Source organism: Neomonachus schauinslandi, chromosome 3 (assembly GCF_002201575.2).
Source record: "Neomonachus schauinslandi chromosome 3, ASM220157v2, whole genome shotgun sequence".
Taxonomy (NCBI): Eukaryota; Metazoa; Chordata; class Mammalia; order Carnivora; family Phocidae; genus Neomonachus; species Neomonachus schauinslandi.
The window spans coordinates 112,929,608-112,956,528 of NC_058405.1; the positions used below are offsets into that span (position 1 = coordinate 112,929,608).

At 38.8% G+C, this 26,921-nt stretch overlaps 1 protein-coding gene across 1 annotated transcript in view; it reads left to right on the forward strand.

Annotated features, from left to right (window-relative positions):
• Nucleotides 1-5,156: 5,156 nt before the first annotated feature.
• Nucleotides 5,157-26,921, forward strand: part of EPC2 (enhancer of polycomb homolog 2) — a 123,745-nt gene continuing 101,980 nt past the window's right edge. The window contains exon 1 of the mRNA XM_021702801.1: nt 5,157-5,575. Coding sequence (XP_021558476.1) covers nt 5,423-5,575 — 153 coding nt within the window. The 5' untranslated portion in view covers nt 5,157-5,422. The remainder of the gene's footprint in view (nt 5,576-26,921) is intronic.

The window sequence follows — 26,921 nt, forward strand, 5'->3', positions numbered from 1 at the left end:
ACATACCAACCCAATTAACTTTCAATTGGGTTTGCTGAAATAGGCAGCCAATTAGAAAGAACGTGACATTTACAAAACTCTGAAATAGTTGAATAGCAACTGTGTTTACTAGTTTTAAGGTTTCTTTCAAAAAGTAATTTGTTCATTATTTGGAAGCTGCCTGACCTGACTGTAGTACAGGGAAATGGAAACTGGAATATAATCCCAATCCTTACAATTATTTGACCTTTATTCTAATATAGATTACATTTAGAAAGCAGTTTTAAAACTATTTCTAATTCTTGAGGTTTATATATTACACTTGGTTGGCTAAATGTATGCCATTTAGAATTGGTCCAGAGCATATATAAGTGGACCAATTTTAGGATAACTGTACTCAGTGCATTGTATGTGGAAATTAAAATAGGCTATTAGGCTGCACAATCATTTGAAACAGGTTTTGATAAAAACATTTTATAACAGGATTTACCTCAAAAGTTGAAAAGGTATTTTCTGTTTCTAGCTCTAACAAATATATGGGTATTTAACAAATAGATTAGAAATCAACTTTATGAAAAATAGTATTTGTATACAAATAAAAGCTATTTTCCAAATGTGAAACAGAGGCATTCTGTTTGGGGCACTGAATTGGAAGCCAAGAATACATGAGCTATGTCCTACTTGAAAAGCATATTGTGTTATCTGCCTCAAACTATTTTATTACCAGCTCTATAATCATTGCCAACAGGGCAAGAGGAGAGTGGAGGTTTGGGGAAGAAATCTATTACATGGTCAAAGAAAAAGAACAATAAAACAATAACAACTAGACCAAAAACCTGTTACTGTAATAGCATTTCAGGTTTCAAAAAAGTTTCTTTGAACTGTTTTAATTGGTCCTAAAACTCAGGGTAGGCCATAATAAGAGCAAATCTTTTTTTTTTTTTTAAGATTTTATTTATTTATTTGAGAGAGAAAGCACAAGCCCAGGGGAGAGGCAGAGGGAGAGGGAGAAGCAGGCTCCCCGCTGAGCAGGGAGCCCTATGTGGGGCTCAATTCCAGGACCCTGGGATCATGACCTGAGCCGAAGGCAGACGCTTAACCAACTGAGCCACCCAGGCGCCCCAATAAGAGCAAATCTTGTCATCAGTGGCTAGGTCGCATTTCAGGCCAATAGGGTATGTGAACTCCAAGCTGGACTGGAATGGGGTCAGTATCACTAAATTTCTTCAGGGAAAAGCAGTCAACATATATATGTTAGGAGCCTGCTATATGTGAGGTACAGAACTGGGGTTGTAGTGATTAACAGGGCAGATGTCGTTCCTGTCCTCCTTTTTTTAAAAAGATTTTATTTATTTATTTGAGAGAGAAAGAATGAGACAGAGAGAGAGCATGAGAGGGGGGAGAGTCAGAGGGAGAAGCAGACTCCCTGCTGAGTAGGGAGCCTGATGCGGGACTGGATCCCGGGACTCCAGGATCATGACCTGAACTGAAGGCAGTCGCTTAACCAACTGAGCCACCCAGGCACCCTGTTCCTGCCCTCCTTAAGGCTACTGCATCTTTAGGCTCTGGGTTATGACTCTATAAGCCACTGGTTGGAAGGTCTCAGTAATCTGGAAGAGCAACTTTAGAATGTTGAATGAGCTTGGATAGCAGGGTGGCACTGATGAGAAAACAAGAGTTTTGGAGTCAGGCTAGACCTGGATTTTGAACCCAGTTTTGTGAATTATTAGTGTTGAGACTTGGCAAATTATCTGTCTGAGCCTGTTTCCTTATTAGTAAAATTATAACATTTCTTCATAGGGTTATAATGAGAATTAAGTGGAATGCAATTAATTGAGTACTACTGAAGTGCGTGGTATATACTCAATGCTTCCTTTCTTGAGAGAGTGTAACAATAAATATATAGAAAAAACAGTTACCCTTTCTGAACTTGAGAAATGCTAGGTACGCAGATAAAAGCTCTGGATGACTCCCTTTGCCCCCTTTCAGGCTTGAATACAGTGTTGACCCCCTACCAACAAGATCTTGTTCTTTGCAGAGAACTAGAACTGCTCCAGAGGGTAGTATTCAGAGCAGGACATCCCCATTAGCTTGAGAAAGGTATTGCCTACAAGAAGTGAGTCACAGCACCTCCATTGTTTCCAACAACAAAGTGGATGGGAAACACTTAAGCTTTGCTAAACAATGCTCAACGTCTTGCTGGACCAAATGTGTTAGACTATGTAGACAGTGTCATGAAGCCCATATCCACCATTTTGCCTTCAAAGGGGGAGGTGGGGAGAAAAGAGAGGAGAAGAAGAGGAAAAAGGGAGAGGGGAACAAAGAAATGAGGGGGAGGTAATGGAGGAAGAAATAGAGTTTTGATGCCATATAGAAATGACTGTAGATATCAATTCTTCCACTCTGGAATTCAGCTAACCACCTATTTTTCTCTGAGCCAAACAGAATATTGACTTGGAATCCAGAATCACTACACTGTAAAACTTTATACAGCCTTCATACATGTTAAACCTTAAAATGAAATCCTACTGGAAATGAAAATTAAAGGAAATTTGTGCTGACCAAAAATGAAGGTTTTAAAAAATATTACACACCAGTCATTTCAACATCCTATCCAACAGTATGTGATTTTTGTATAGGTTCCATTTAAAAAAAGAATTATGTATTTCAAAAGTATTTCATATTAATGCAATATACGTAGTTGTGGTTGCAATATAAGTAGATGACAAAAAAACAAGAGCTCTAACAATTTGACTTGCATCTTTTGCTTTCATTGCCAAAAAAGTGTCTTTAGTCATTCTGATTAAATACAAATTCTATTCTATAAAGCCTTAATAAAAAAGACAAGGGTTTTTTTTCTTTCCTTTTTTTCACTTTTACTACAACCTTAAGTTTCATTGTTTGATAATTTACTTTTCAACAAGAGTGTTATTACTTCTGATTAAACGTAATGGGACACTAGGGTATCAGTGTCTTAAATTTTAGATTAAAATTTAGCATAAATTTTAGATTCAAAAAGAAAGCTACATTCAGCCTGATTCTGGTTTTAAAATTAAAATGATATACTAAAGAATTATACACAAAACTACAACTTTTGGAAAGCTGTAATTTGGTGGAATGTTGCCTAAGAAAACATCATGGAAAACGAAAAATCATTAAAAATATAAAAATTTTACCAAACCAAACCACCATTAATGAAAGAGGATATAGTTACTTTTATTCCTGAAAATAATCAATTTCTTTCTTTTTTTCTTAAGATTTTATTTACTTATTTGACAGAGAGACACAGCAAGAGAGGGAACATGAGCAGGAGGAATGGGAAAAGGAGAAGCGGGCTTCCCACTGAGCAGAGAGCCTATGTGGGGCTTGAACCCAGGACCATGGGATCATGACCTGAGCTGAAGGCAGACGCCTAACGACTGAGCCACCCAGGCGCCCCTGAAAATAAACAATTTAATCAGAGCCTTTCAGTACATCCATTTTTTTTTAAATGGGGATTGTACTTTTGATATTTCATGGATACCAGTCAGGCATATAAAAATTATGAAATTTATAAAATCATTTGGGATAACCACAAAAATAATTATTTGTAACAGACAAAGACTTCCTAGAAAAAAAAAGAAAATGGTAAAATGTGTTACATTTTTCCTAGGGATTTTGTACAAAAGCTGTAATGCTTAAAGACTAACCAAGAAACTCTTGGCTAACCAAAGTTGATGTCAACAATAGTCTTGATACTTTTTAAATTTGAGTCTACTTCATTTCTCCTCTTCTTTAGAACTTTCTCTAACCAGTTCAAGCTAAGGTAATGTCTGTTTTCTCTGATCTCTTATAGCAGTTATTGCCTGTACAGCTCATTTGGTAACTAATCATGTTCTCCTGCCATGTGACATCTCCTGTGTAAAGTATTTACACTTTTTTTTTTTTTTTAAGAGAGAGAGTGAGTGTGTACAAGCAGGGTGGGGGAGCAGGGAGAAGGAGAGAGAGAGAATCCTAAGAGGGCTTGGTGTGTGTGTGGGGGGAACCCAAGATGGGGGCTGGATCTCACCACCCTCAGACCATGACCTCAGCCAAAATCAAGAGTCCCATGCTCAACCTATGGAGCTAGCCAGGCGCCTTGAGTATTTACACTTTTTAATTTTTTCCCATCATTTATCTTTCCTGTTGTCCAGTTCTTCAACTACTTACGTCTCTTATTGTTACTCATCTTTACAACCATCCTGTCATCCCATTAACGTGAAAGCTCCATGAGGGCAGGAACTTAATTTCAAACTTCTTTGCCTCTTCCAACAATACCCAATATTTTACACACACCTGCCACTTCGGAAATGTGTGCTGCCTTGGTTAACTTTTATAAGTTTAAGAACTCTGTTTTTGAAATCAGAGAAGTATCTACCATCCATTAAATAACTCTAAGAAGTTTGGGTGACAGGTTCAAGGGCACTTGTTGCATCTGGCAGCCTCAAACATTAACCCTCACTGCTGCCATAAGCATCTTCCCGGAGAAGGCGACGATTAGTGAAGATGCATTACCGCGAAGAGCTCTTTGGGGCAGGTACTGGAGAGAGGATGCAGGGTGGAGGGCTGGGGCTGCATGACCGTTTTCGGGGCGGGCGGGACCGGCAAATCTGCGCCGCTCTGAGTGGGCAAACGGAATGGACCTTTCGCACCTCCCCGGGATGTGCGAATTGGAGGATGCGAATTAGCCGGCTTTCGGGGCACCGTGGAGATAGCGCTTTCTAAGTACAGGCTCGGTGGTGGCTGTTGTGCCCTGGTTGACATCTTCCTTTCCCGCTCACGGACTTCTGCAGACACGCGCTGTTCCGCGCTGCCGTGTTTTGCCCAGCGCTTTCCTTCGGGGCACCCAGCGAGCGGCGGGTCGGGGCCGCGGAGGCAGAGGCGCACGCTCTGGGGCGCGGGTTAACTTGCGCACCTGGCACCTGCCACAGGCTAGAAGCGCGCCAGCAAGCCGAGGGCCGCCGCCGCCCCCTCTCCCCTGAGCTGCCCGAGGCTGAGCACGCTCCCGCGGGCCGGCCGCGCCGCGGAGAGAGTGGGTGGGCAGGCGAGGGAGGGGAAGGGAGAGGAAGGAGGGAGGGAGGGAGAGGGCGAGGCGCGTCCCCGCGGCGGGGGCGCGCTCTCGCGCGGGCTGCCGGGATCGCTCGCCGCCGCTGTGGTAATGTCCGCCATGTTGGCCATGGCGCAGGGAGCGGATCGGGCGGGCGAGCGGCGGATCTAGTGTGTGGAAGCGGCCGCGGGCGGCGGGGGGCTGTTTTCGGGCGGGGTGGGCGCCCATGCTGTGGCCGGGGGCAGTGAGGAGGAGGAGGAGGAGCGGGCCGGCCGCGCTGCACTGAGGAAGGAGGTGGAGGAGGCGGCGGGAGTCCTCCCCCCCTCCCCGCCCGCCCCGCCGCCGCCGCCCGGGCTGTTCCTGTAAGGCGGGGAGACAATGAGTAAACTCTCCTTCCGAGCGCGGGCGCTGGACGCCGCCAAACCGCTGCCTATCTACCGCGGCAAGGACATGCCTGATCTCAACGACTGCGTCTCCATCAACCGGGCCGTGCCCCAGATGCCCACCGGGATGGAGAAGGAGGAGGAATCGGTAGGGACTCGAGTGTTTATTACCCCCCCTTCCCTCCTCCCCCCTCCCCTTTGTCAGTCGGGCTTCGCCATTCACAGAGCGCTTTACGCTCGCTGGAGGGCGCCTCTGCCGCTCCAACGCATGGGACCTTACGCCGGCGGAGTAGCGTAAACCCTCTCGGCCGGCGCAGCGCCCGCCCGCGGCCGCCATGTTGTTGCGTCCCAGTGTTGTGATTAGCTCGCAGCGCCGCTTACGCTGCCGTAAGGGGGCCTTGCCGTAAGCGGCGGCCGGGAATGGCGCAGGGGATGTTCTGGCCGCACTTCGCGTACGGCCTCTGTTTACCTCCTCCCCCTCCTCCCAGTCTCTCTCCGGCGCGGGGTTAATTAATGGGCAGGGGATCCTTTGGCTAGGAAAGATTTTTTCCCCCACTTTCAAATTTAGTTTTGCGTTGGGTTCTCTTTGAAGTGACTTATGGAAAGTAAAACGCGTTCAAAACAAACATCTTCCTCCTAGCAAGGTAACCCTCGCTCTCGAGCCGGCGGTGGTGCAGCGGGATGAGGCGGTGCAGCACTGCGGCGGGGGAGGGCGGGGGCCGCGACTACCCAGTGGGGTGTAGCGGTAGAGAGCCGTTGACCGGCTAGCTCCACGGCCGCGAGAAAGGACGGCGCTGCCCGCCTGGCCGGGAAGGCGCTCGCTCGGCGCTCAGCGTTAGAAAGCAAACAGGGATGTTCAGCAACGAGCTGCTGGCGTTGCCCCGTCCCCGACGAGAATTGTCATCGGAGAGGAGGGTCTTCTAGAAGTTGAGGATTTAATGCATCTAAATTGACAGTTAGGTTTTCTGATAATACAGCGCTTTCTGTAAAAATTCTGCTTTTCTCCCTGACGGGATTTTGCATACGGATAAATTTTATCTGGCTTGACTGTGTTTATGACTCTGGAGTGGTGTTACTTGCGTGCGAACTTCATAGTAACTGCACCCTCAAGAATTTCTTCAATGAACCTGCGGTCCCGCCTTATTGTCAACCCTGGGTGTGCGTGGATTGGTTCTCTTGCTTCTGTGACTGTCAGAAGAAGGCTCGAGGTTTCTGTGATTGGTTTTCTCTTTTGACTATTAATATTGCAGGAAATGCTTTTATGCCTTTGATTGGCTGCTCCAGTTCTGACCTCATTATATTACCCTGTTATTACTACTTTCTGCTGTGATTTAATCACATTTCTCTTTGGTTTTTGGTTATTTGAAAGTCTTGCACTTTAAGTAGAAAATGAATATGGCAATAGTATCGGGATGAACATTCAGTATTCAACTTTTCAAAGAGTATGAGAATTAATTGAATTGAACTTTAAAAAACACAACTTTGTATTCCACAAAGTTAAATTTCTGTTAATATTATTTTATGGGTTTTGATACAAAAGGAGAGGTAGCTTATGAGTATCAGTAGTGTATGTAATTACTTGGATCCAGTTATTTTGGTTTGGGAAGAACTGAAATCAGGAAACTTGTTCTAGAATGAACAGTTAGTCCCTGGAAGATAAATGGCTTTTTGTGAACGTTGATCAGCAGTATACTTATTGCTTTAGGTCCTTCGTTTGCCACGTATATCTTGGTATTTTATCTGAATTCAGGAAGAAGACTTCCAGTTTAGTTATTTTTTTAATGTATTAAAAACAAATGTTTAACCCTTTCACTGTTAACTTTTTCAGTAGAAGTTATGGTTTCCCTCTAGAGATTGGAAATTAGATTATATTGGATTATTTTCAGTACCCTGCTTCAACTGCCCAATTTTAGGGAAGAAGAAATCCAACTTCTGGTGGAAGTAGAGTTGAAACCTAGGACTTCTGACTCTTTGTCCTGTCCTTTCTACCTCTTCAGTGTTATAAGTGGAGGTACTTAAAATCAGAACAAAACTAAACAAACCCTGACAGTTGAGATTTATAGTCTAAAGTCTTTTGCTTCCCAGAATGTCCAGTTGGGGTGTTAATTTTTTCTTTTCATCTTTTAAGTTAACACTAAGAAGACTTGTGCTTTCATAAGTGACAGCCAATTCAGTTCTTCTGGTCTTATTTACAGGGTTTCTGTTATTCAGCAGAATTATTTGTTCTTCAAAAAAAAATACTCTTCCTTGATCAACAGTTCTAAGCAGCAGTAAAATAGAAATCTCATAAATGTTTTGTGTTTCACTTGAGTTGTATTTCAATTCAACTTCCATTATCAACAACATGTTTTAATTACTTTCGTAAGTTTTTTTTTTTAATCATGTAGACTTGTAAAAAGAAAATAAAACCAACCTTAGCTTGTGGATTTATAATTGTTGCTTTGTATTTCTAAACTGTCCACAGTATGGCCTCCCTTCCTGTTTGGTTGACAGAATCCTTTAACTTCATTTGAACCACCTTCATGGATCTTACCCCTCTTCTTGCCCCCCCAGTAAAATTAAGGACTGTATCTCTAGGATTGTTTTTAGACTTTGTTTATATAGTCATTGACTCAGTTTTGAGTTACATTTTGGTAATACTTAGATAATTTAGGTGTTCTTTGGCATTGATAGCACTCTATCATTCTTTTAGCTCTTTGTTTTCTTTTGGAAATGCAGCCTACTTCTCTTCCCTTTCCTTATTTTCTTTGTCTTTTGCCTAAGGTCTGCCAGTTGGCATCCTCCTAAACTTGATCTCTGTAGTGCTCCTCATTGCATTTGGTTTAGGTCAGGTACTGTAAACATATGTTTATTTCGAATTTAAGCAACCAGAGAGATCAGGTGATTGGTGATTCTGCCACCTCCGCCTGAGTGTTGTATAGTGGTAGCTGATGTTTTTGATAATACTTACCATTTTTTGAATACTTCCGTGTCCCAGATAATGTGTTAAGAACTTTACATACTATTTCATTTAATCTTTTTAAAAATCCACTTTTTTGAGGTATAATTTACATACAATAAAATGTGTTTATTTAAAGCATAGTGTTTGATGAGTTTTGACAAATGTGTACACCCAAGGAAATGCCACCACAATCAAGATAAAGCAACATTTCAGACATCCAAGAAGTTCCCTTGTGCTTCTTTGCAAGTCAGTCCCTCTCCACTAGTATTTCTAAGCAACTACTCATTTGCTTTCTCTCCCTCTAGACTAGTACTGTCTTTTCTAGAATTTCACTTAAATGGATTTCATATACTCTTGTGTTCGGCTTCTTTTGCTCAGCATGATTCATTAAAGATTATCCTTGTTACGTGTATCAGTCCATTCCTTTTTATTACTGAATAGTATTCTAGTGAGTTGATATAATATATTCATCCATCCATCTGGATATTTGATTTACTTTCTGTTTTTGGTTTTCATTTAATCCTTGTAACAGTCATGTGGGATATTATTGTTTGTTTTATGAAGAAACTGAGGGTCTCACTGTTAGTAACTGGCAGGACTAGAATTCATGCCCTTGCTTTTATAATATCACAAAAACCATTCTTATAACCACTAGGCTTCATATTGACTTCCTACAGAACCACAAATTAGCTTCTGAACTATTGTCAAGTTCATTATAGTTTTTGTAAATAATGTTTTACTTTTTATAATTTGATTGGAATATTAAATTATTAAGTGTAGTTTTTCGTCCCTTAACTGTGTCTGACTTTTGCTTTTGGCTTTTCAGATTTTGTTTCTTTTTCTTTTTTTTCTTAGAAGTTTGTTAGCTTTGCTTCCCTGTCCTGGCACCATTGTGTTTATCTGAATGTTTATGTTATCTTAGCATATAAGAAATTTGTGGGAACCTGTCCTACTTTATTATTAAGATTTTATCCTAATAAAATGTCGCCTTTCTAAGGGCAAGGATTTTTGCATATTTTGTTCATTAATGTATCCTGAGTTCCCCAGAACTGTGCCTGGCACATAATATATGCTTGCTAAATGTTGGGTAAGTGTTGAATGGGGCTTTATACCAAGATCTATGTTTTTGTGAAACACTGTGTGTGTGTGTGTGTGTGTGTGTAAAATTCATTAACAGAATTTGGTAAATTATTCTTCTGGGAATTCTTTTTGGTTTCTTACTTTAGTATGACATATACGTAAATACCAAACCTTTTTATTTCCCTCTTGAGTGAGAGGCTCCTTTAAATACAGAGTTTTTTTATACATAGGTATGGCTGCAATATTAGTTTTCATCTTGTGTTAATTATTCTTATAGGTGTACGTAGATTTATGTAAGATATTTTTTGTAGTAATGTACCATTAACCAAAATCTATGTGAAGCATGTGATTTTGCTTATTTTTAAAGAAAAAGACCATGACTGATTTGAATTGCCTTTTCTCCTTTTATGTTTTAGTTGCCTAATTTTGGTATTATCTTAATATTTTAAGGGACATTTTCAAAGATAGAGTAGGAATATATTCAGTCTTTCTCACATTTCAAAGTTATTTTTGGCACTAACACATTTCATATTTCATGATAGGGTTCTAGAGAGGATATAAAATGCAGTTTTGTAAATTGATCTTGTAAAAACATTTAACATTTATTCTTTCAACAAAAGCAAATACTAGCCAGGTATCATCTGAGTGCCAAATATTACTTAAATATGACATTAGGAAGCTATTTTAAAGGGGTAAGTATGTCAAAGTATTTGTAAGACTGTGTGCTAGAGTGTTAGGATTAAAATTAAAAGAAGAATAGAATACAGATCGTGACTTCAGAGAACTTAAAGGAATCATTGAGGTCTAAAACATTTTTGGAAAGTTAGCAAAAACTACCAGGTTAAGTTGACCTGACAAAGAGCATTAGAAAAAGCTAAATGTCAGTATACTTAAGAGAGAAAACTGTTATTGGAATGTATAGAGGGGTTGGAGAGAGATTTAACCATTTGGGCTTTCAGGTTTGGTTGTACAGTGTGTATTGAAGCAAATACTTGAGTGCAGGAATGTTTAAAGCAATTTCTATGGATGTTGGGGTGCCTGGGTGGCACAGTTGGTTAAGCGTCCGTCTCTTGGTTTAGGCTCTTCGTTTAGGCTCAGGTTGTGATCTTAGGGTCTTGAGATCAAGCCCTGCGTGGGGCTCTGTGGGGCTCTGCGCTCTGTGCAGAGTTGACTTAAGAGTCTCTTCTCCCTCTGCCCCTCCCCAGTGCGCGCTTGCTCACGTCCTCTTTCTCTCTTTATCTCTCTCTCTCAGATAAATAAATACATCTTTTAAAAAAAAAACAATTTCTATGGATGTTAAGTAGACTAAAGGAAGGTTCTTCCATGTTACATGTATTTTATGTCCTTTTCAATCCCATCATCCCCTGCTGATAGAAACTTCAGGAGGGTAGCCCTGTGTCATTTCTGAGCAGATCATTCTCTTAGCTCTTTCTCTCCTTTTTTTTGAACACACAGATGGCTTTTACTTTTCTTCCCCTTCCTTTGTTCTGTGCTATATCTTCAACACTAGAAACTGTTCAGAACAAAGAAGGCACTCAGTAAATATTTGGCGAATGAATGAATAAAAGTTGGGGTGGAGACAAGGTTGAAAGAAGGGTAGAATTATACCAGATTATAGATAGTTTCCAACATTAGGCCCAGGAATTTATAGGATGGTGTAGAAAAAAGAGCACTGACTTGCAAATGTGAAGTCTGTTTCTAGTTTTGTTTCTGTTCTTAGTGGCCAAATGATCTGGGAAAGTTGCCTTCCTTCTCTGAGCATCAGGTCATTCATCACTACCATCACAGCTACCATTTATTGAGTGTGTGTGAGTGAGTATGTGGAGTATGTGCCAGGCACTTTGTTAAACTCAGTAGATGGTTTAGAACTCATTCATACAACAGCAGGATGTGTAGTAGGTAGCTATTGTCTCTTTTCCAGAAGAAACTGAGGCTTTGGAGATTTAAGTATCTTGGCCAAGGTCACCCCTACCTGGACTAGAACATAGTAAAGCTGGTATTTGAACTCAAACCCTATGAGTGATTGACTCTAGGGCTCTGATCTTTACCATTGTATTGCTTCATCTATAAAAAGAGTGGATTGAGAACTAGGTGATACCTAAGGTTTATTACATTTCCACTGTTCTGCAATTTATTATTCTGTAACATGGAAGAGTCATTAAAAGTTTTTGCCTCGGGCATCTGGGTGGCTCAGTGGGTTAAGTGTCTGCCTCCAGCTCAGGTCATGATCCTGGGGTCCTGGGATCAAGTCCCCGCATCGGGCTCATTGCTCAGCAGGGAGCCTGCTTCTCCCTCTCCCTGCCGCTCCCCCTGCTTGTGCGCTTGCTCTCTTTCTCTCTCTCTCTGACAAATAAAATCTTTAAAAAAATTTTTTTTTGCCTCAGGGAATGATATGAAGGAAGGTTTGAAGTGAATGCCTTTTGTAAACACTTCTTTTTTGAAAAGATGTAAAGGAATGATTTATCTATGGTATAAGTTTAGATTTCATCAGTATCAGTTCTCTAAAAATGAGGCCTAAAAATATTTAACAGGTGGGATCATTAGGTTAGTTTCATGTACAGAAACCAGAAACCAAATGTGGTTTCTTTAAGATTCCTGGGTGTTGTCTCGAAGACCCCAAAGAAGGCTTGACCAGTCAAGGCTTGGGAAGGCCTGGAACCAGGGCAAGCTTTGGGCCCTTTAGCAGCAAGTGATTATTAACATCACTGAACTAACGATTGCCAATCTTTTGAGAGGTAGTATAGGGTAGTAGTTAAGTGCATATGTTCTGGAGCCAGACTGAATGGTTTTGAGTCCTCTGGCAGGTTAACTTGATTTATAAAATCTCATAGGATTGTTGAGAGGATGAATTGTGGTGCACTTGGGACAATTTGTGGCATTCAGTAAGCAGTCAGTAAATATTAGCTATTATTCTCATCATTGTTACATTTTTTTCATTTCAGAATCCCAGATCCTGGTGTTAAAGGGCATTATTGGTTTGGCTTTCATCAGGTATCTATGTACCTGTAAGCCTGACAGTCTGACGGGGGACCGGGGTGGTGATTAGTACACATGTGCTGTTAAGGCTGCCCTTGAGAATGAGGCTTTAGTTAGGTAGCTGCCCTTTAGAGACTTACTACTGGTGTATATGTAACAGAATGACCAAAAGTTGTGAAGTTAAATTGTTTTATTTTTTATTTTTATTTTTTTATTTTATTATGTTAATCACCATACATTACATCATCAGTTTTTTGACGTAGTGTTCCATGATTCATTGTTTGCGTATAACACCCAATGCTCCATTCAATACGTGCCCTCTTTAATACCCATCACCAGGCTAACCCATCCCCCCATGCCCCTCCCCTCTAGAACCCTCAGTTTGTTTCTCAGAGTCCACAGTCTCTCTTGGTTTGTCTCCCTCTCCAATTCCCCGCCTTCATTTTTCCCTTCCTACTATTTTCTTTTTTTTTTTTAGCATATAATGTATTATGTTTCAGATGTACAGGTCTGTGATTCAACAGTCTTACACAATTCACAGTGCTCAACATAGCACATACCCTCCCCAAAGTCTATCACCCAGCCACCCCATGCCTCCCACCCCCTACCACTCCAGCAACCCTCAGTTTGTTTCCTGAGATTAAGAATTCCTCATATCAGTGAGATCATATGATACATGTCTTTCTCTGATTGACAGAGTTAAATTGTTTTAATACATAGTTTGACCCAAGGTGAATTTGTACACTTAGGGTGTTTTTATAAACCTTAAGTTTGTAAGTTGTTTTAATGAGATAACAATGTTTTACATATTTTACAATAAAATGGTAGGGTGTGTATTGCAATTTTTAAAGGAACTTTCAATTAAGGACTATAAAATAAGTCTCCAAAATCTTTTTAAAGAAAGCATACCCTTCGGGGCGCCTGGGTGGCTCAGTCGTTAAGCGTCTGCCTTCGGCTCAGGTCATGATCCCAGGGTCCTGGGATCGAGCCCCACGTTGGGCTCCCTGCTCGGCGGGAAGCCTGCTTCTCCCTCTCTCCCCCTGCTTGTGTTCCCTCTCTCGCTGTGCATCTCTCTGTCAAATAAATAAATAAAATCTTAAAAAAAAAAAAAAAAAGAAAGAAAGCATACCCTTCATACTAATTTTTAGAGTGGTAAGGGATGCATTTTGTGTGACCTCAAAGATACTCTTTAACCTTCCTAGCCTTTAGTTTCCTCATTTGTGAAATAGAATTGGATTGAGTGACCTTTAAAGTACCTTTGGGTCTAAAAATTACTTGCATCTGTGAATCCACATTTCTACCTACTAGGCATATTGTCCAGAATATTAAGTAGATGAAAAGAACTAACAAGTGAGAGATTGTTAGGAAGATACTATTGTAGGTAAGCTTTAATTCTTTAAAAAGTTATTTATTGCGATGCTGTTAATTTGGTTTAGAGTCCTTTTTTTTTTTTTCTTTTGAGACGTTTAGTTACATTTATCTACTGTTTGATACTGATTTTTCCTGGAGATAAATAGAGAAGTCCACTCTGTATGTTTTGGATATGATCAGTTCCCTTGATTTCATGGTTTTCTTTCACTGTCTTTATTAATCTTACTCATTGCTGTAAATGTTCTGAATTTTGGTATACTTTTAGTCCTTACCATTTAAGTTTATTTTAATTTTCTAGTATCTCATGATTCTCACTTGAGGGGTGTGTACATTTGTGTGTGTATGGATGGATATGGCTGTATGCATGAGAGAGTGAGAAAATAGATCCTTATTTTCCCATTAGACCAGATACCTTAAGCAAGGTATAATGTCTTCATTTTACTCAGCCCAGGCTGAATACCTATCCAGGCACTTAGGTGATAGAAAGTTTATAATACAGGCATTGACCAGTATACTGGACACTGGGATTGAATTTGATTATATTATTAAACATACAGCTCTGCATCTTCATTTCATTACAAGTAAAGTTGAGGTAGAAAAACAGTAATGAATGTGTGGGGGACAGCATGAGGAGGAGAGGAAGATAGGTAGGAATAAGCCATGAAGGAGACCAATGTAGATAGCAGTCGTACGTCATGATTATTTGATTTTATCTTAAAATTGATCCTTGTTTATATTTTGCCTTGTCTACACTTGAATGAAACAGAACTTTAGGTTTGTCTAGTCTGCCATGCAGCACTGTTCTTTGTGGGATTAATAGTGGAGGAAGATGATGCCACTTCCAGACTCTCCTTAGCACCACTTTCTTATATATGCTTTTTGGTTTCTTTTTCTTGCCAGCTAGTATCACTGTGCAGTCAGAGAATGCAGTTTGGAAGAGTCAGCCTCTCTGCTAGCTCTCTAACTCGTATCTTTACTTCCAGCTTTCTCACTTCCCTTTTTTGGAGAGGAGTGTGGACAAAGGATATGAGGTGGTTGGTTGGGGAGTCCACAAGCAGCCCTTATTTGTAGTGCTAATTTGATGAAGTTGGTACTTCAGAATTGTGACTTAGGTTCCATTCGTGGCCTTTGTCACTTTCCCGCTGGGCAAGATAAATTACTTTATCTCATTAAGCCAGTTTGCTTCATCTGTTTAATGAGGAGCATCTCAAAAGGTAATCTTAAAGATTAACTTTTTTGTAGACTTAAATTAGTGCCCTATACAGGCAACTGCTATTTTTTTTATTATTAATAACAGTTTTCAGTTGTACAGGATAATAAGTGTGAGGGAATATGGAAAAGTAAAATATACAGAGTATCTCCATACATTATTTTGTGGTATAGTTTCATATTTTTTTCTTCAGTCAATTACATATATTTTTACAGTTGTCAAACATTAGCAAATTGATATGTATATTTTCCTCCTTCCATCTCTGTTCCTGGCAGAGCATTTAACAATCAAAATGATTTAAAAAAATTAAAGACTTTGAAAATTAGCAACAAAGAAAACTGAATCTTTAGCTAATCCTCACACTTATACTTGACTCCTGAATAATTGATAGTTAAATATTGTGTTTGTTTTTAGAAGTGATTTTTTTTTTTTCTTGGATTATTTAGTTGGTCATGGGGGAAAATCAGTTTTAGTGATGAAAATCTGTTCAGTGGGTGGTGTATGCTAGAGAATTGAATGAAGAGAGACGTTCTAATAAAACTGCACTCTGGGATGAACATTTAAGTTTGGAAACTTTGGAAAGCATGGTACTGAAGAGGGTAATCTTGCCATTTGTTTGATCCTTGAGGTGTTTCTCGACTGGCACGTTTTTGGCAATTTGTTGGATGTATGAGACTGTCACAGGCATAGCAGGAAGTTTATTAATACCCTGCCTGCTAATTTCTGGTAGCATGCCAATTGGGATAACCCCAAAATGTTTCTCCTTCAATTTCCAAGTGGGGGCTGTTGCGTCTGATTTAAGAACCATTTTCCAAGGCTTCTTAACCTTTTGTGACTTGGACTTCTTTGCAGTCTGGTAAAACTCCTCAAAATGATTTTTTTTTTTTAAGTATAATTAACATACATTGTTACATTAGTTTCAGGTATACAGTATAGTGGTTTAGCAATTATATACATTCCTCTGTGCTCATCAAGATAAGTGTACTCTTAATCCCCTTTATTTCCCTTTCTGCTTTTCCCCTCCCTGCTGCAACCACCAGTTCTCTGTATTTAAGAGTCTTTTTGTTTTTGTTTTTGGGTTTTTTGGTTTGTCTCTTTTTTTTTCTTTGTTCATTTGTTTCTTAAATTCCACGAGTGAAATCACATATTATTTGTGTCTTATTTCACTTAGCTGTATACTAAGTCTATCAATGGTGTTGCAAAAATGGCAAGATCTTATTCTTTTTTTATGGCTGAATAATATTCCCGTGTGTGTGTGTGTGTGTGTGTGTACACACCACATTTTCTCTATTCATTCATCTGTTTATGGACACTTGGGTTGCTTCCATATCTTGGCTATTGGCTTGTGAACAAAGCTGCAGTAAACATAGAAGTGCATGTATCTTTTTAAATTAGTGGTTTTATTTTCTTTGGGTAAATAACCCAGGAGGGGAATTACTGAATCATATGGTAATTCTACTTTTAATTTTTTGAGGAATCTCCATATGTTTTCCACAGTGACCGCCGCAATTTACATTCACACCAGTGGTGCACAAGGGTTCCTTTTTTCTCCATACTCTCACCAACACTTGTTATTTCTTGTCTTTTTGATTGTAGCCATTCTGATGGATGTAAGGTAATACCTCATTGTGGTTTTGACTGGCATTTCCCTGATGAATAATGATGTTGAGCATCTTTTCATGTGTCTTTGGCCATTTGTAGGTCTTCTTTGGAAAAATGTCTGTTTTGCAAAAAAGAATAAAATACCTAGGGATAAACTTAACCAAGGAGGTAAAAGACCTATACCCTGACAACTATAAAACAGTGATGAGAGAAATTGAAGATGACACAAATGGAAAGGTATTCCACGCTTATGGGTTGAAAGAACCAATATCATTAAAATGTTTGTACTACTGAGATGTCTGGGTGGCTCAGTTGGTTAAGCATCTGACTCTTGATTTCAGCTCAGGTCTTGATCTCAGGGTCATGCGCTCAAGCCCTATGTTGGGCTCCACAGTGGAAGTGGAGCCTACTTAAAAAAAAAAAAAAAAAAAAAAAAAAAAACAAGTTAACACTACCCAAAGCCATGTGCAGATTTAATGCAATCCCTATTAAAATACCAATAGCATTTTTCACAGAACTAGAACAAATAATGCTAACATTTGTATGGAACCAGAAAAACCTTGAATAGCTAAAGAAGTCTTGAAAAAGAACAAAGGTAGAGGCAGCACAATCCCAGCCTTCAAGATATACATACTACAAAGCTGTAGTAATTGAAACAGTATGGTACGGGTATAAAAACAGACACATAGATCAATAGAATAGGATAGAGACCCCAGAAATAAACATGTGCTTACTGTATGTTCAACTAATCTATGACAAAGGAGGCAAGAATATACAGTGGGAAAACTGGACCACTTCCTTACACCATACACAAAAATAAACTCAGAATGGATTCAAGACCTAAATGTGAGACTTAAAACTCCCAGAAGAAAACATAAGCAGTAATTTCTCTGACATGGGCAATAGAAACATTTTTCTAGATATGTCTCCTGAGGGAAGGGAAACAAAAGCAAAAATAAACTATTGGGACTACACCAAAATAAAAAACTTTTGTACAGCTCAGGAGACCATCAACAAAATGACAAGACAACCTATGGAATGGGAGAAGGAGGTCCAAATGACATATCCAATAGAGGGTTAGTATCCAAAATATATAAAGAGCTTATACAACTCAACACCAAAAAGAATCAGTCAAAAAATGGGCAGAGGGCCTCAATCAGAATGATGTTTTAAATGCATAAAATAAAATCACATAAACCAGTTATATTGAAAGTTATCAAAATATTAAAACAATTTGTAATTTACATGCTTTATTAACACATTCACAGGATCTAGAGTTGAGTCTAATTATCTTAATTTTGAAGTAGTGATAAGTATAAATAATATTTTGACAAGTGAAACCCCTGTAATATGACAATGAAATGATCTGTTATTTCTGTTGTATTGCTAGTCCTAGTGTTACCAGTACTACTGTTTTGCCTTTTGCTGACATTAGTAATTGAAGGAAATGTTAAATTTGGTAGAAGTTAGTGGAATTAAAGAAATGATTATTTTCTTGCCCAAGTTCATGGACCCCTCAATTCTTTCTTTGGATGTTTTGAGGGTCTGTGACTTAAGGTTCAGAACGCCTCAAGATTTTCTTTGGCCCAAGTGGCAATCCTATTCCTGTGTCATCTTTGTCCCAAATATATATAGTCAGGCTAAAGATTTTATTTCCATTATTATAAAGGAGCTGCTACTATAAACAATATGTTATCTTCATGTTTAAGGCATTTTCTAGGTTTTTTAAATTGAAAAATAATAGAACCAGATGATTTAAAGATAAAAACATAATAGCACAAAATGGTATACGTGAAAAGTAAGTGTCCTTCCTTCCTTACAATCCCCAGACACTCCACAGAGGCAGCTATTGTTGTATGTCTATCCTAAAAAACTTCTAAACAAATGCTTTTTACTACATAAGGGCAAATATTTCCTGTATTCATTTTATAAGTAACGTGATCTTAGAGTTTGTTTCTTAATCTAGAGTCATAAAGTCAAGTAATTTTGATTTTAAATTTTTTTTCTTTTAAAATCTCTGAAGAATTGAGAATTGGCAAATTGTAGCTTTCTGGTTGAATTGTTTTAAAGCTTGGATATGAAACCTTAATCTTTTATCCCCAAGTGGCAATTTGGCTGTCTGTAAGCCTTGCATTGTGCATAGGACTTTTTTATTATATACAAGGTAAATATTTTGAAGTCAGAATAACTATTGATTACGTGGCTTGTGAATGTATTTTTTCTATGAGTTATTTATGGCTTATATAGCAATTTTGGTCAGAAGAGCAAAAGTGGGCTACCGTTTTGAAGAAAGTAGTCTTATTTCTGGTTATCATGTTGGTAAGCTGGATCTTTCTTACAGACTGCACTCTCTCAAACTTTCACTGAAGTATGTGTTTATTCATCCAGTAAATATCTCCATGAATACATGGACCATGCCTGTACTTCTGTATCTATCTGATACAGTGAATGACATATGGTAGGTGTTCAGTAAATATTTGCTGATGGAATGAGCAAACACCTGCTGTGAACTTTAGATTACAAAAAGGGATAAGACTGCCTTCAAGCAGTTTATAGTCCCATAGAAAAGAGCTGTACATGGATGACTCTGTATAAGGTTTAATGTGTTACATAGAAGATAAAAGTGATATTGTGGAAATTTGTGTCGCAAGGGACATGATTTGAACTAGAGTATATTTGAGTTCATGTAATAGCTAATTGAGTAGAAGATACTACTGAATTATTTTTTACAAATTAGTTCTGAAGTTATTTCATATGCCAGGAAGCCATGAGTTTTTTTTAGATGCATGTCATTGCTTTTCATGTTGAAAAGTGTGTGATGCCCCACAGAGTTGTTAGAGGGTTGAAGAATTGTGATCTAGTGTAGAGTCACCTTTTAGGATAGGCAAACTTGTGTTAAGAGCAATTCCTGGGGCCCCTGGGTGGCTCAGTCGGTTAAGTATCTGACCCTTGGTTTTGGCTCAGGTCATGACCTCAGGGTTGTGAGGTGGAGCGCCCCAACAGGCTCTGTGCTGAGCGTGGAGTCTGCTTAAGATTCTCTCTGTCTCCCCCTCCTTGTCCCCCCTCTCTTAAAAAAAAAAAAAAAAAAAGCAATTCCTGTTTAAAGAGCTCTGGGAAAAGAAGCTTTGTGATTTGGAGGATGACCTAAAGAAATAGTGCTGCTTCATTATTATACAAGTAATGTGCAGATTTTATTTATTTTGGTTTAAAGCACAGAAGACACTTTCCATAAAGTACTTAGATGATTTTCTGTACATTATAGGTGCTTCAGTCAGTAGTGGTTCTTTTTCAGCTTTGTCTGAATGAAATATCAGTTCAGCCATCTTAGAGTTCATCAGGGCTTTCCGAACACCTCCAAAAGAAATACAAAAGATTTAGATCAGTGATTCTCAGACTTTGTCATGCATCAGAATCACCTGGGGGGCTTGTTAAAACACTCATCCCTGGGCTCCATTCTGATATTGTAGTTTTTAATGGGTCTGGAATGGGGCCTGGGAATTTCTTTTTTTAACATGTTCCTCATGCTGCCTGTCCAGTGACCACCCTTTGAAAATACCAATTTAGAAGGGAGAATAGCAGTTCTCATCTTGACCACATAGAATAATAGTCTGGGATGCTTTTGTAAAGTACATGTGTAGCTCTTACCCTAGAGTTAGCAATGGAATCACAATTTATGGGTGATTTTGATTCTAGGTAGAAAAAAGGTTAGTATGTGTGCCCATGTACCCTGCCTGTCCGCCTTGCCAGTTTACTACTCCTGTCAGAGGTATTTCTTTCTGCTCTAATTAGTTCTTTGGCTTTTAAGCTTTTTTTTTTTACTGATTCATTGTGTATATATGTAACCGAAATAAAGTGCATCTTGACACAACACACACGCACACAAATAAATATACAGTTGATTTTGTTCCCCCCATAGTTATGTTATGTAAAGTTGCCATGAACAATGAATTAGCGAATACTGAACCATTGCTCCTAAAGGAGATACAGGGTTGGAATCCTGTAAACCTCTGGTCACACCATTTTCATCAACCAAATCAACGCATACTCCTGTTTTATATATGTTTCTGTTTTAAAGATACTTTATTTAACGTATATTGTTGATTCTTGGCATTGAACTCAGAGCCAGGAGCACTCTAACTTGTGCCTGAGTGAAGCTTGTCTTAACACACATAGTTTCTTTGTAAGGCGCATCACAGCCTTCTTGGTCTTAGGAACACTAGACAGCACTTCAGCACTACGCTTGGGGAGCCTATAAACAATGACATCAACAAAAAACCACAAAAACGCAAAAAAGTGGCACTAAAAAGAACATTAGAAGTACACTTGTTTACAGTGTGAGAGCTGAAACAAGGAGAGTGTCACCTTGTTTGACCTCAGCTGGGAAGAGATGACTGGAGCGACTCAAATGCAGCTCTGTACATTCTTTGAATGATTGTGAAAGTACTGCACATAGTGATTTGGGGGTCACAAATTTTGGGAGTAGGTGAATTTGCAAACACAGAATTTGTGAGTAATGAGGATTGGCTGTACATACGTTTTTCCCCTTTTCATTTCTATTTTGTTAAATGAGCTACTTATTGATTTTATGATTCACTAGAGATTCAACCCACAGTGTGAAAAACACTGTTTGATTCAGCAACATATGTTATATATTATTTACTAGTTATGCAATGATAGGTAGCAAGTGATATTAAACTATATGTATGTAATTGCCTTCCTTTCGAGAATATAGGGTTTAATCTTGATAATAGGGAGCTGTGGTTTTGGAGGGTACATCCTCGGGTTTGCGTTGTAAAGTATCCCTGATGGCTGGATTGTGGAGGGCATCGCACGGGTGGCAGAAGGTGGTGGTGGCGGCGGCGGCGGCGGCAACAGCAGCAGAGGTGGCGACTAGACACTAGGCTGGTTATAAAGCCAGTGCAACTGGAAATGTGATTTCTAGTTACGTATTTTCAGCAGATTTGTGACAAGACGCTTTGGATGCCTTGTGGATTAGGGGATTTCAATTAAGTCTTAATTTTATATCAGGGATTCTTAATTGAAGTCTCTGGTACCTAGATAGACTTAATGGGGGTCTGTGAACTTACTGATTTTTTCTTTTAACCACAGTTTTATATATATGTCTCCTGATTACTCCCCTCATCATCAGATTATTAATGCAGTAAATGACCTAGAGGAGGTTAAGAATTACATTTTAGTAGATAATACAGATTACTTTTCTCATTATTAATCCTCATTGCATTTGAATCACAAAGTTCTAGGTTTCCTGAGAATTCTAAGGCATTTAAAAAGCTTTAGACTGAGTTTATACTGTTTTGAAATGCAGACTGTTTACATGGAAACATGTCACTGAGGAATGTAAATGTATTGAATATAAGAAAAATTCTTTAAGCACAAAATTAATATTTAGATATTGTTTGCTTGTATTACAGTCGATCTGTGTTTAGAAACAGTGGCATAATTAAGATTTGCTTGACTTGTTATTTGCTGTTAGGAGGCACAGGAAGGTACTCATTCTGTAGAGTGGTAAAGCAGTACAGAATGATTATGGGAGATGTGCTCAGCCATTTGAGCATTTCTTGAGGTAGCTAGTGTCTTTGGAGATTGGAAAAGCAAAACCCCAAAACATCCACCTTGTTTTATGTTTTTGAAAATACCCACCTCTTCGTTATAACGGTATTGTTTATGCTTATTTGTAAAAAATTCAGAATATACTAAAAAAGTATAAAGAAGAAAATACAGATTGCTTGCAATCCTACCATTCTGAGATATCCATGGTTGACCTTTGGGTGGATGTACTTTCTTCCATGCTTTTCCCCCTCTGTATTTGTATATTTATAGGTACATATATATAGGGGTGTGTGTGTGTGTGTGAGTGAGAGAGAGAGAGAGAAAGAGAGAAAGAAACATTTGCTTTTTAACCTGTACCTTTCAGATTGAAAAACCTGTGGAAAGACTGACCCAGCCAGAGTCATCTTGGCAATTACTGGATTAGCCCTAGTCACTGTAGCTGAGAGGTGGCTGGTATAAGAGAACGGCAGTTTGCGTTTTAATCATTGGTGTAAAGGGAGTTTGGAAGGAAGGAATAGTGATTCCCCAAAACAAGAGGATTTAAAGCATAAATACAATTGTTTAAAAAATGCTGGTGGGATAGACATTGATTTTAATTTATTGATACTATAACTAGGTTGTATTCCATTATATATATTTAGGGTAATTTAATCAGTTCCCTTTTGATGAATATTGGTTGTTATGCAGCCAAAGTTTTCAGTTCTTAATAAAAAAATGCTTCAGTTTTTTTAATTGAAGTTAAGGTGTTTTGCCTTCTCTCTTAGGTTATTAACCTTGTTTTCTTGTAGAACTTGTATAATTTGATCTAGTTCACATGGCTCTGTAGATCCATTTTTTTCATCTAAATGGATGTCCAGTTGTCCAAACATCATTTTCTAAAAAATCTTTTCTTCCTGGTTTGAGATGCCACTTTCATCGTCTTTGAAATTTCTTAGGCATTTGGATTTTTTAATTTTCTATTTTGTTTCATTGTGCAGAAGATTTACTGTTTTAATCATTTCATTGTTTTATCATTATATATTTATAAATTTTAAAAGTTTATGGTGAGGCTAGTTACTTCTCCGATTCCTATTGCTCTCCTTTTTCAGAGTTTTCCTTCTGTTGTTGCTTGTTTATTTTTCCAAATGAACTTTATAATTTTGTCTAACTCAAGGGAAAAAATATTGGAGTTTTTATTGGCATTTACCATACATTTATAAATTAACTTACAGAGAATTGACATCTTTGTGATGTTGACTTCTTATCCAAGAACATGGCTTGTCTTTTCATATGTTGAAGTCTACTTATATTTATTTTTCAGGAACATTTTTCTTCCATTTGCTTTGCTTTTGGTTAAGCTTGTTTTGGTTAAACTTATTTCTAGGAATTTTACCGACTTGGTTAATATTGTAAATGTCACCTTTTTTTCCATTATATTTTATAACTTGTTATAGTTTGTATTTTAAAAACGATTTTTATATGTTAACTTTATATCCTGTGACTTTAAGTTACCTGATTGTACTTGTTTTTGCATTGATTCTTTTGGGTTATTATACAGATACCATATCATTTGGTTATAAAGGTAGTTTACTTTTGCTTTTCCAAGTAGAATGCTTCTAATTGCTTTCCCTTATTTAAAATTTCTGTTGGAGATTACGTCCATTCCATGTTGAATAGTGAAGATAATAGGCATCTTTGTTTTGTTTCTTACTTTGGTGTGACTGCCTAGAGTGTTTCTCCATTAAATAAGATATAGATTAGCATAGATTGGATTATAGATGTAGAAAACAAAATGGGGGGGGCACCTGGGTGGCTCAATTGGTTGAGCATTTGACTCTTGATTTCAGCTCAGGTCATGATCTCTGACCTGTGTCAGGCTCCATGCTGGCTGTGGAGCCTGCTTTAGATTCTCTCTCTCCCTCCGTGCGCACCCCCCCCCACTCATGTGCTTTTTCCCGCCATCTCTCTCTCTCTCAAAATAAATAAATAAATGAAAATTAAAGAAAGAAAACACAGTAGGCCTTTACAGTAGAATATAATAAATATATATGTGATTAATAAAAATACATGTAAAATTTCCAGTGTTTCTATAATGAATGAGTCTTGAATATTTTTAAATGCCTTCTTGGAATTTATGGAAATTTTCCCTTCAGATCTGTTCATTATTGATGAATTATAATACCATATCATCCCAGCATTTGTGGAATGAACCCCATTTAGTAATGAAATATTATTATTATTATTTTTTTTTAAGATTTTATTTATTTGACAGAGAGAGACACAGCGAGAGAAGGAACACAGGCAGGGAGAGTAGGAGAGGGAGAAGCAGGGAGCCCGATGCGGGGCTCGATCCCAGGACCCCGGGATCATGACCTGAGCCGAAGGCAGACACTCAACGACTGAGCCACCCAGGCGCCCCGAAATATTATTATTTTTAAAAATGTTTTTAGTCTTACTACATTATTTGTAAAAAGACTTAACAGGCTTTGGCCTCTCATTGGCCCAAGGTGGCCACTCCATATCTAAATTTATATCTATTTAAGCAGCCAACTCTGGATGACAGTAGTGGTTCACTCTCATTTCTGACTTTCCTGGAGATGGAATATGATTGGCCTAATTCAGATAAGGTATCTAGCCTGATTCAGTTGACTGTCTTTGGGGTAAGGTGAGATGATTTACCAATTTGGTGGACGGCAACACACCCCTGGGGAGAGAATGGTAGTTGAGAGAGTGGACATCGGTGGGAGTGAGACTGATCCCTCAAAAGGTGTCTAATTGTAATTTTGTATTTTGCCAATACCACATTTATAGTCATAGTTAGCAAAGTTCCAGGTTTTACTGAACAGAGTAAGATTTCTTAAGTTGTATTCTATTACTGGATCACCACTGGCTTTCTTACCTACTCTATAGGACATATTTTCAGTAGTTACTTGGAGTTAAGCAAGATCCTAAAGGGCCCTCTGAGTCACCTTCCACTGCCACTGCCCACCCCACCCCAAGGGGGAAGCACTTATTTTTAGTATAGGCATACAGTTGCGTATATCCAATTCTGACATTTATTCCAGTGTATGGGTTTTTTTTTTTCTGCACACGAAGCAATTCTCTGACACCAGGGGAATGTTCTACAGTTCAACTCAATTCTTTTTTTTTTTTTGAAGATTTTATTTGTTTGACAGAGCACAAACGGAGGGAGAGGGAGAAGCAGGCTCCCCTCTGAGCAGGGAGCCAGATACGGGGCTTGATCCCAGGACCCTGGGACCATGACCCGAGCCGAAGGCAGACACTTAACCGACTGAGCCACCCAGGTGCCCCAATTCAACTCAGTTCTGACACTATCTGGAGATAGCATCAGATCCCACAAGATAAGGGCTCAATTCTATAGGACTGCTCCCCTCCCCCACCTTAAGATGCCAGTCACAAGTCCAGGTTGTCACCTGTACATCTGACCAGCTGGTTATAGATTGGAGTATCCAATTACCACCCCCTTGGGTTCAATTAATTTGCTAATAAACTGGCTCACAGAACTCAGAGACACATTTTACTTGATGGTTACTGGTTTATTATAAAAGGATAAAACTCAGAACAGTCAGGTAGAAGGAAATGCATAGGGCATGGGCACGGAGTGTCCATACCCTCTCGAAGCATGCCCCTCTCCCAGCACCTCCATGTATCCATCAGCCTGTAAGCTCTCCGAACCCAGTCCTTTCAGGATTTTTTATGGAGGCTTCATTACATAGGTGTGATTGATTAGATCATTAGCCATTGGTGATTGATCTGCAATCTGTAGCCCTTCTCCTCTCCCCAGAGATTAGGGGGTGGGACTGAAAGTTCCAACCCTCTAAATCACACAATTGGTTCTCCTGGCAACCAGCCTCCATCCTTAGGTGCTTTCCAAAAGTGACATCATAACATAAACTCAGATGTGTTTGAAAGGGATTTGTTAGGAATATCAAGACACACTTATCACTTAGGAAATTCCAAGAGTTTTAGGAGCTCTGTGCCAGGAATGGAGACAAAGACTGAGTATATATTTCTTGTTATCGTAGTATTACATGGAGCTTCAAAAGTTGGAATTTATATACTTATCTAGAGTGACATTATTTGGTTTAGCCAGAAGTTTATATTTGAAAGGTATCTTTCTAAAATAGATTTATTGGGGCACCTGGGTGGCTCAGTCGGTTGAGTGTCTGCCTTCAGCTCAGATCATGATCTCAGGGTCCTGGGATCAAGTCCTGAGTCAGGCTCTCTGCTCAGCTGGGGGTCTGCTTCTCCCTCTCCTTCTGTGCCTGGGTGTGCGTGCTCTCTCTCTTAGATAAATAAATAAAATTAAAAAAAAATAGATTTATTGAGGTATATTGAATAAACTGCATGTACTTGTACAATTTGATGTTTGTATGTATACACCTGTAAAAATGTTACTACTGTAGTCAAGATTAATGAACATATCTATCACCTCCAAAAGTTGTTTCTTCATGCTCCTTTATAAGCTTCTGCAGGCAAACACTGATCTGCTGTCACTGTAGATTAGTGGTTTGCATTTTCTAGACTTCTTATATAAATGGGGTCATAAAACATATATCCTTCTTTGGTTTCTTTCACTCAGCATAATTGTTTGAGATTCATACATATTATACCATGTATCAATAATTCATGTCTGTTTATTGCTGAGAATAGTCCATTTTATGGATATACCAGTTTATCCACTCATCCGTTGCTTGGTTTTTGGCTATTACAAATCAAGCTGCTATGAACATTTTTGTACAT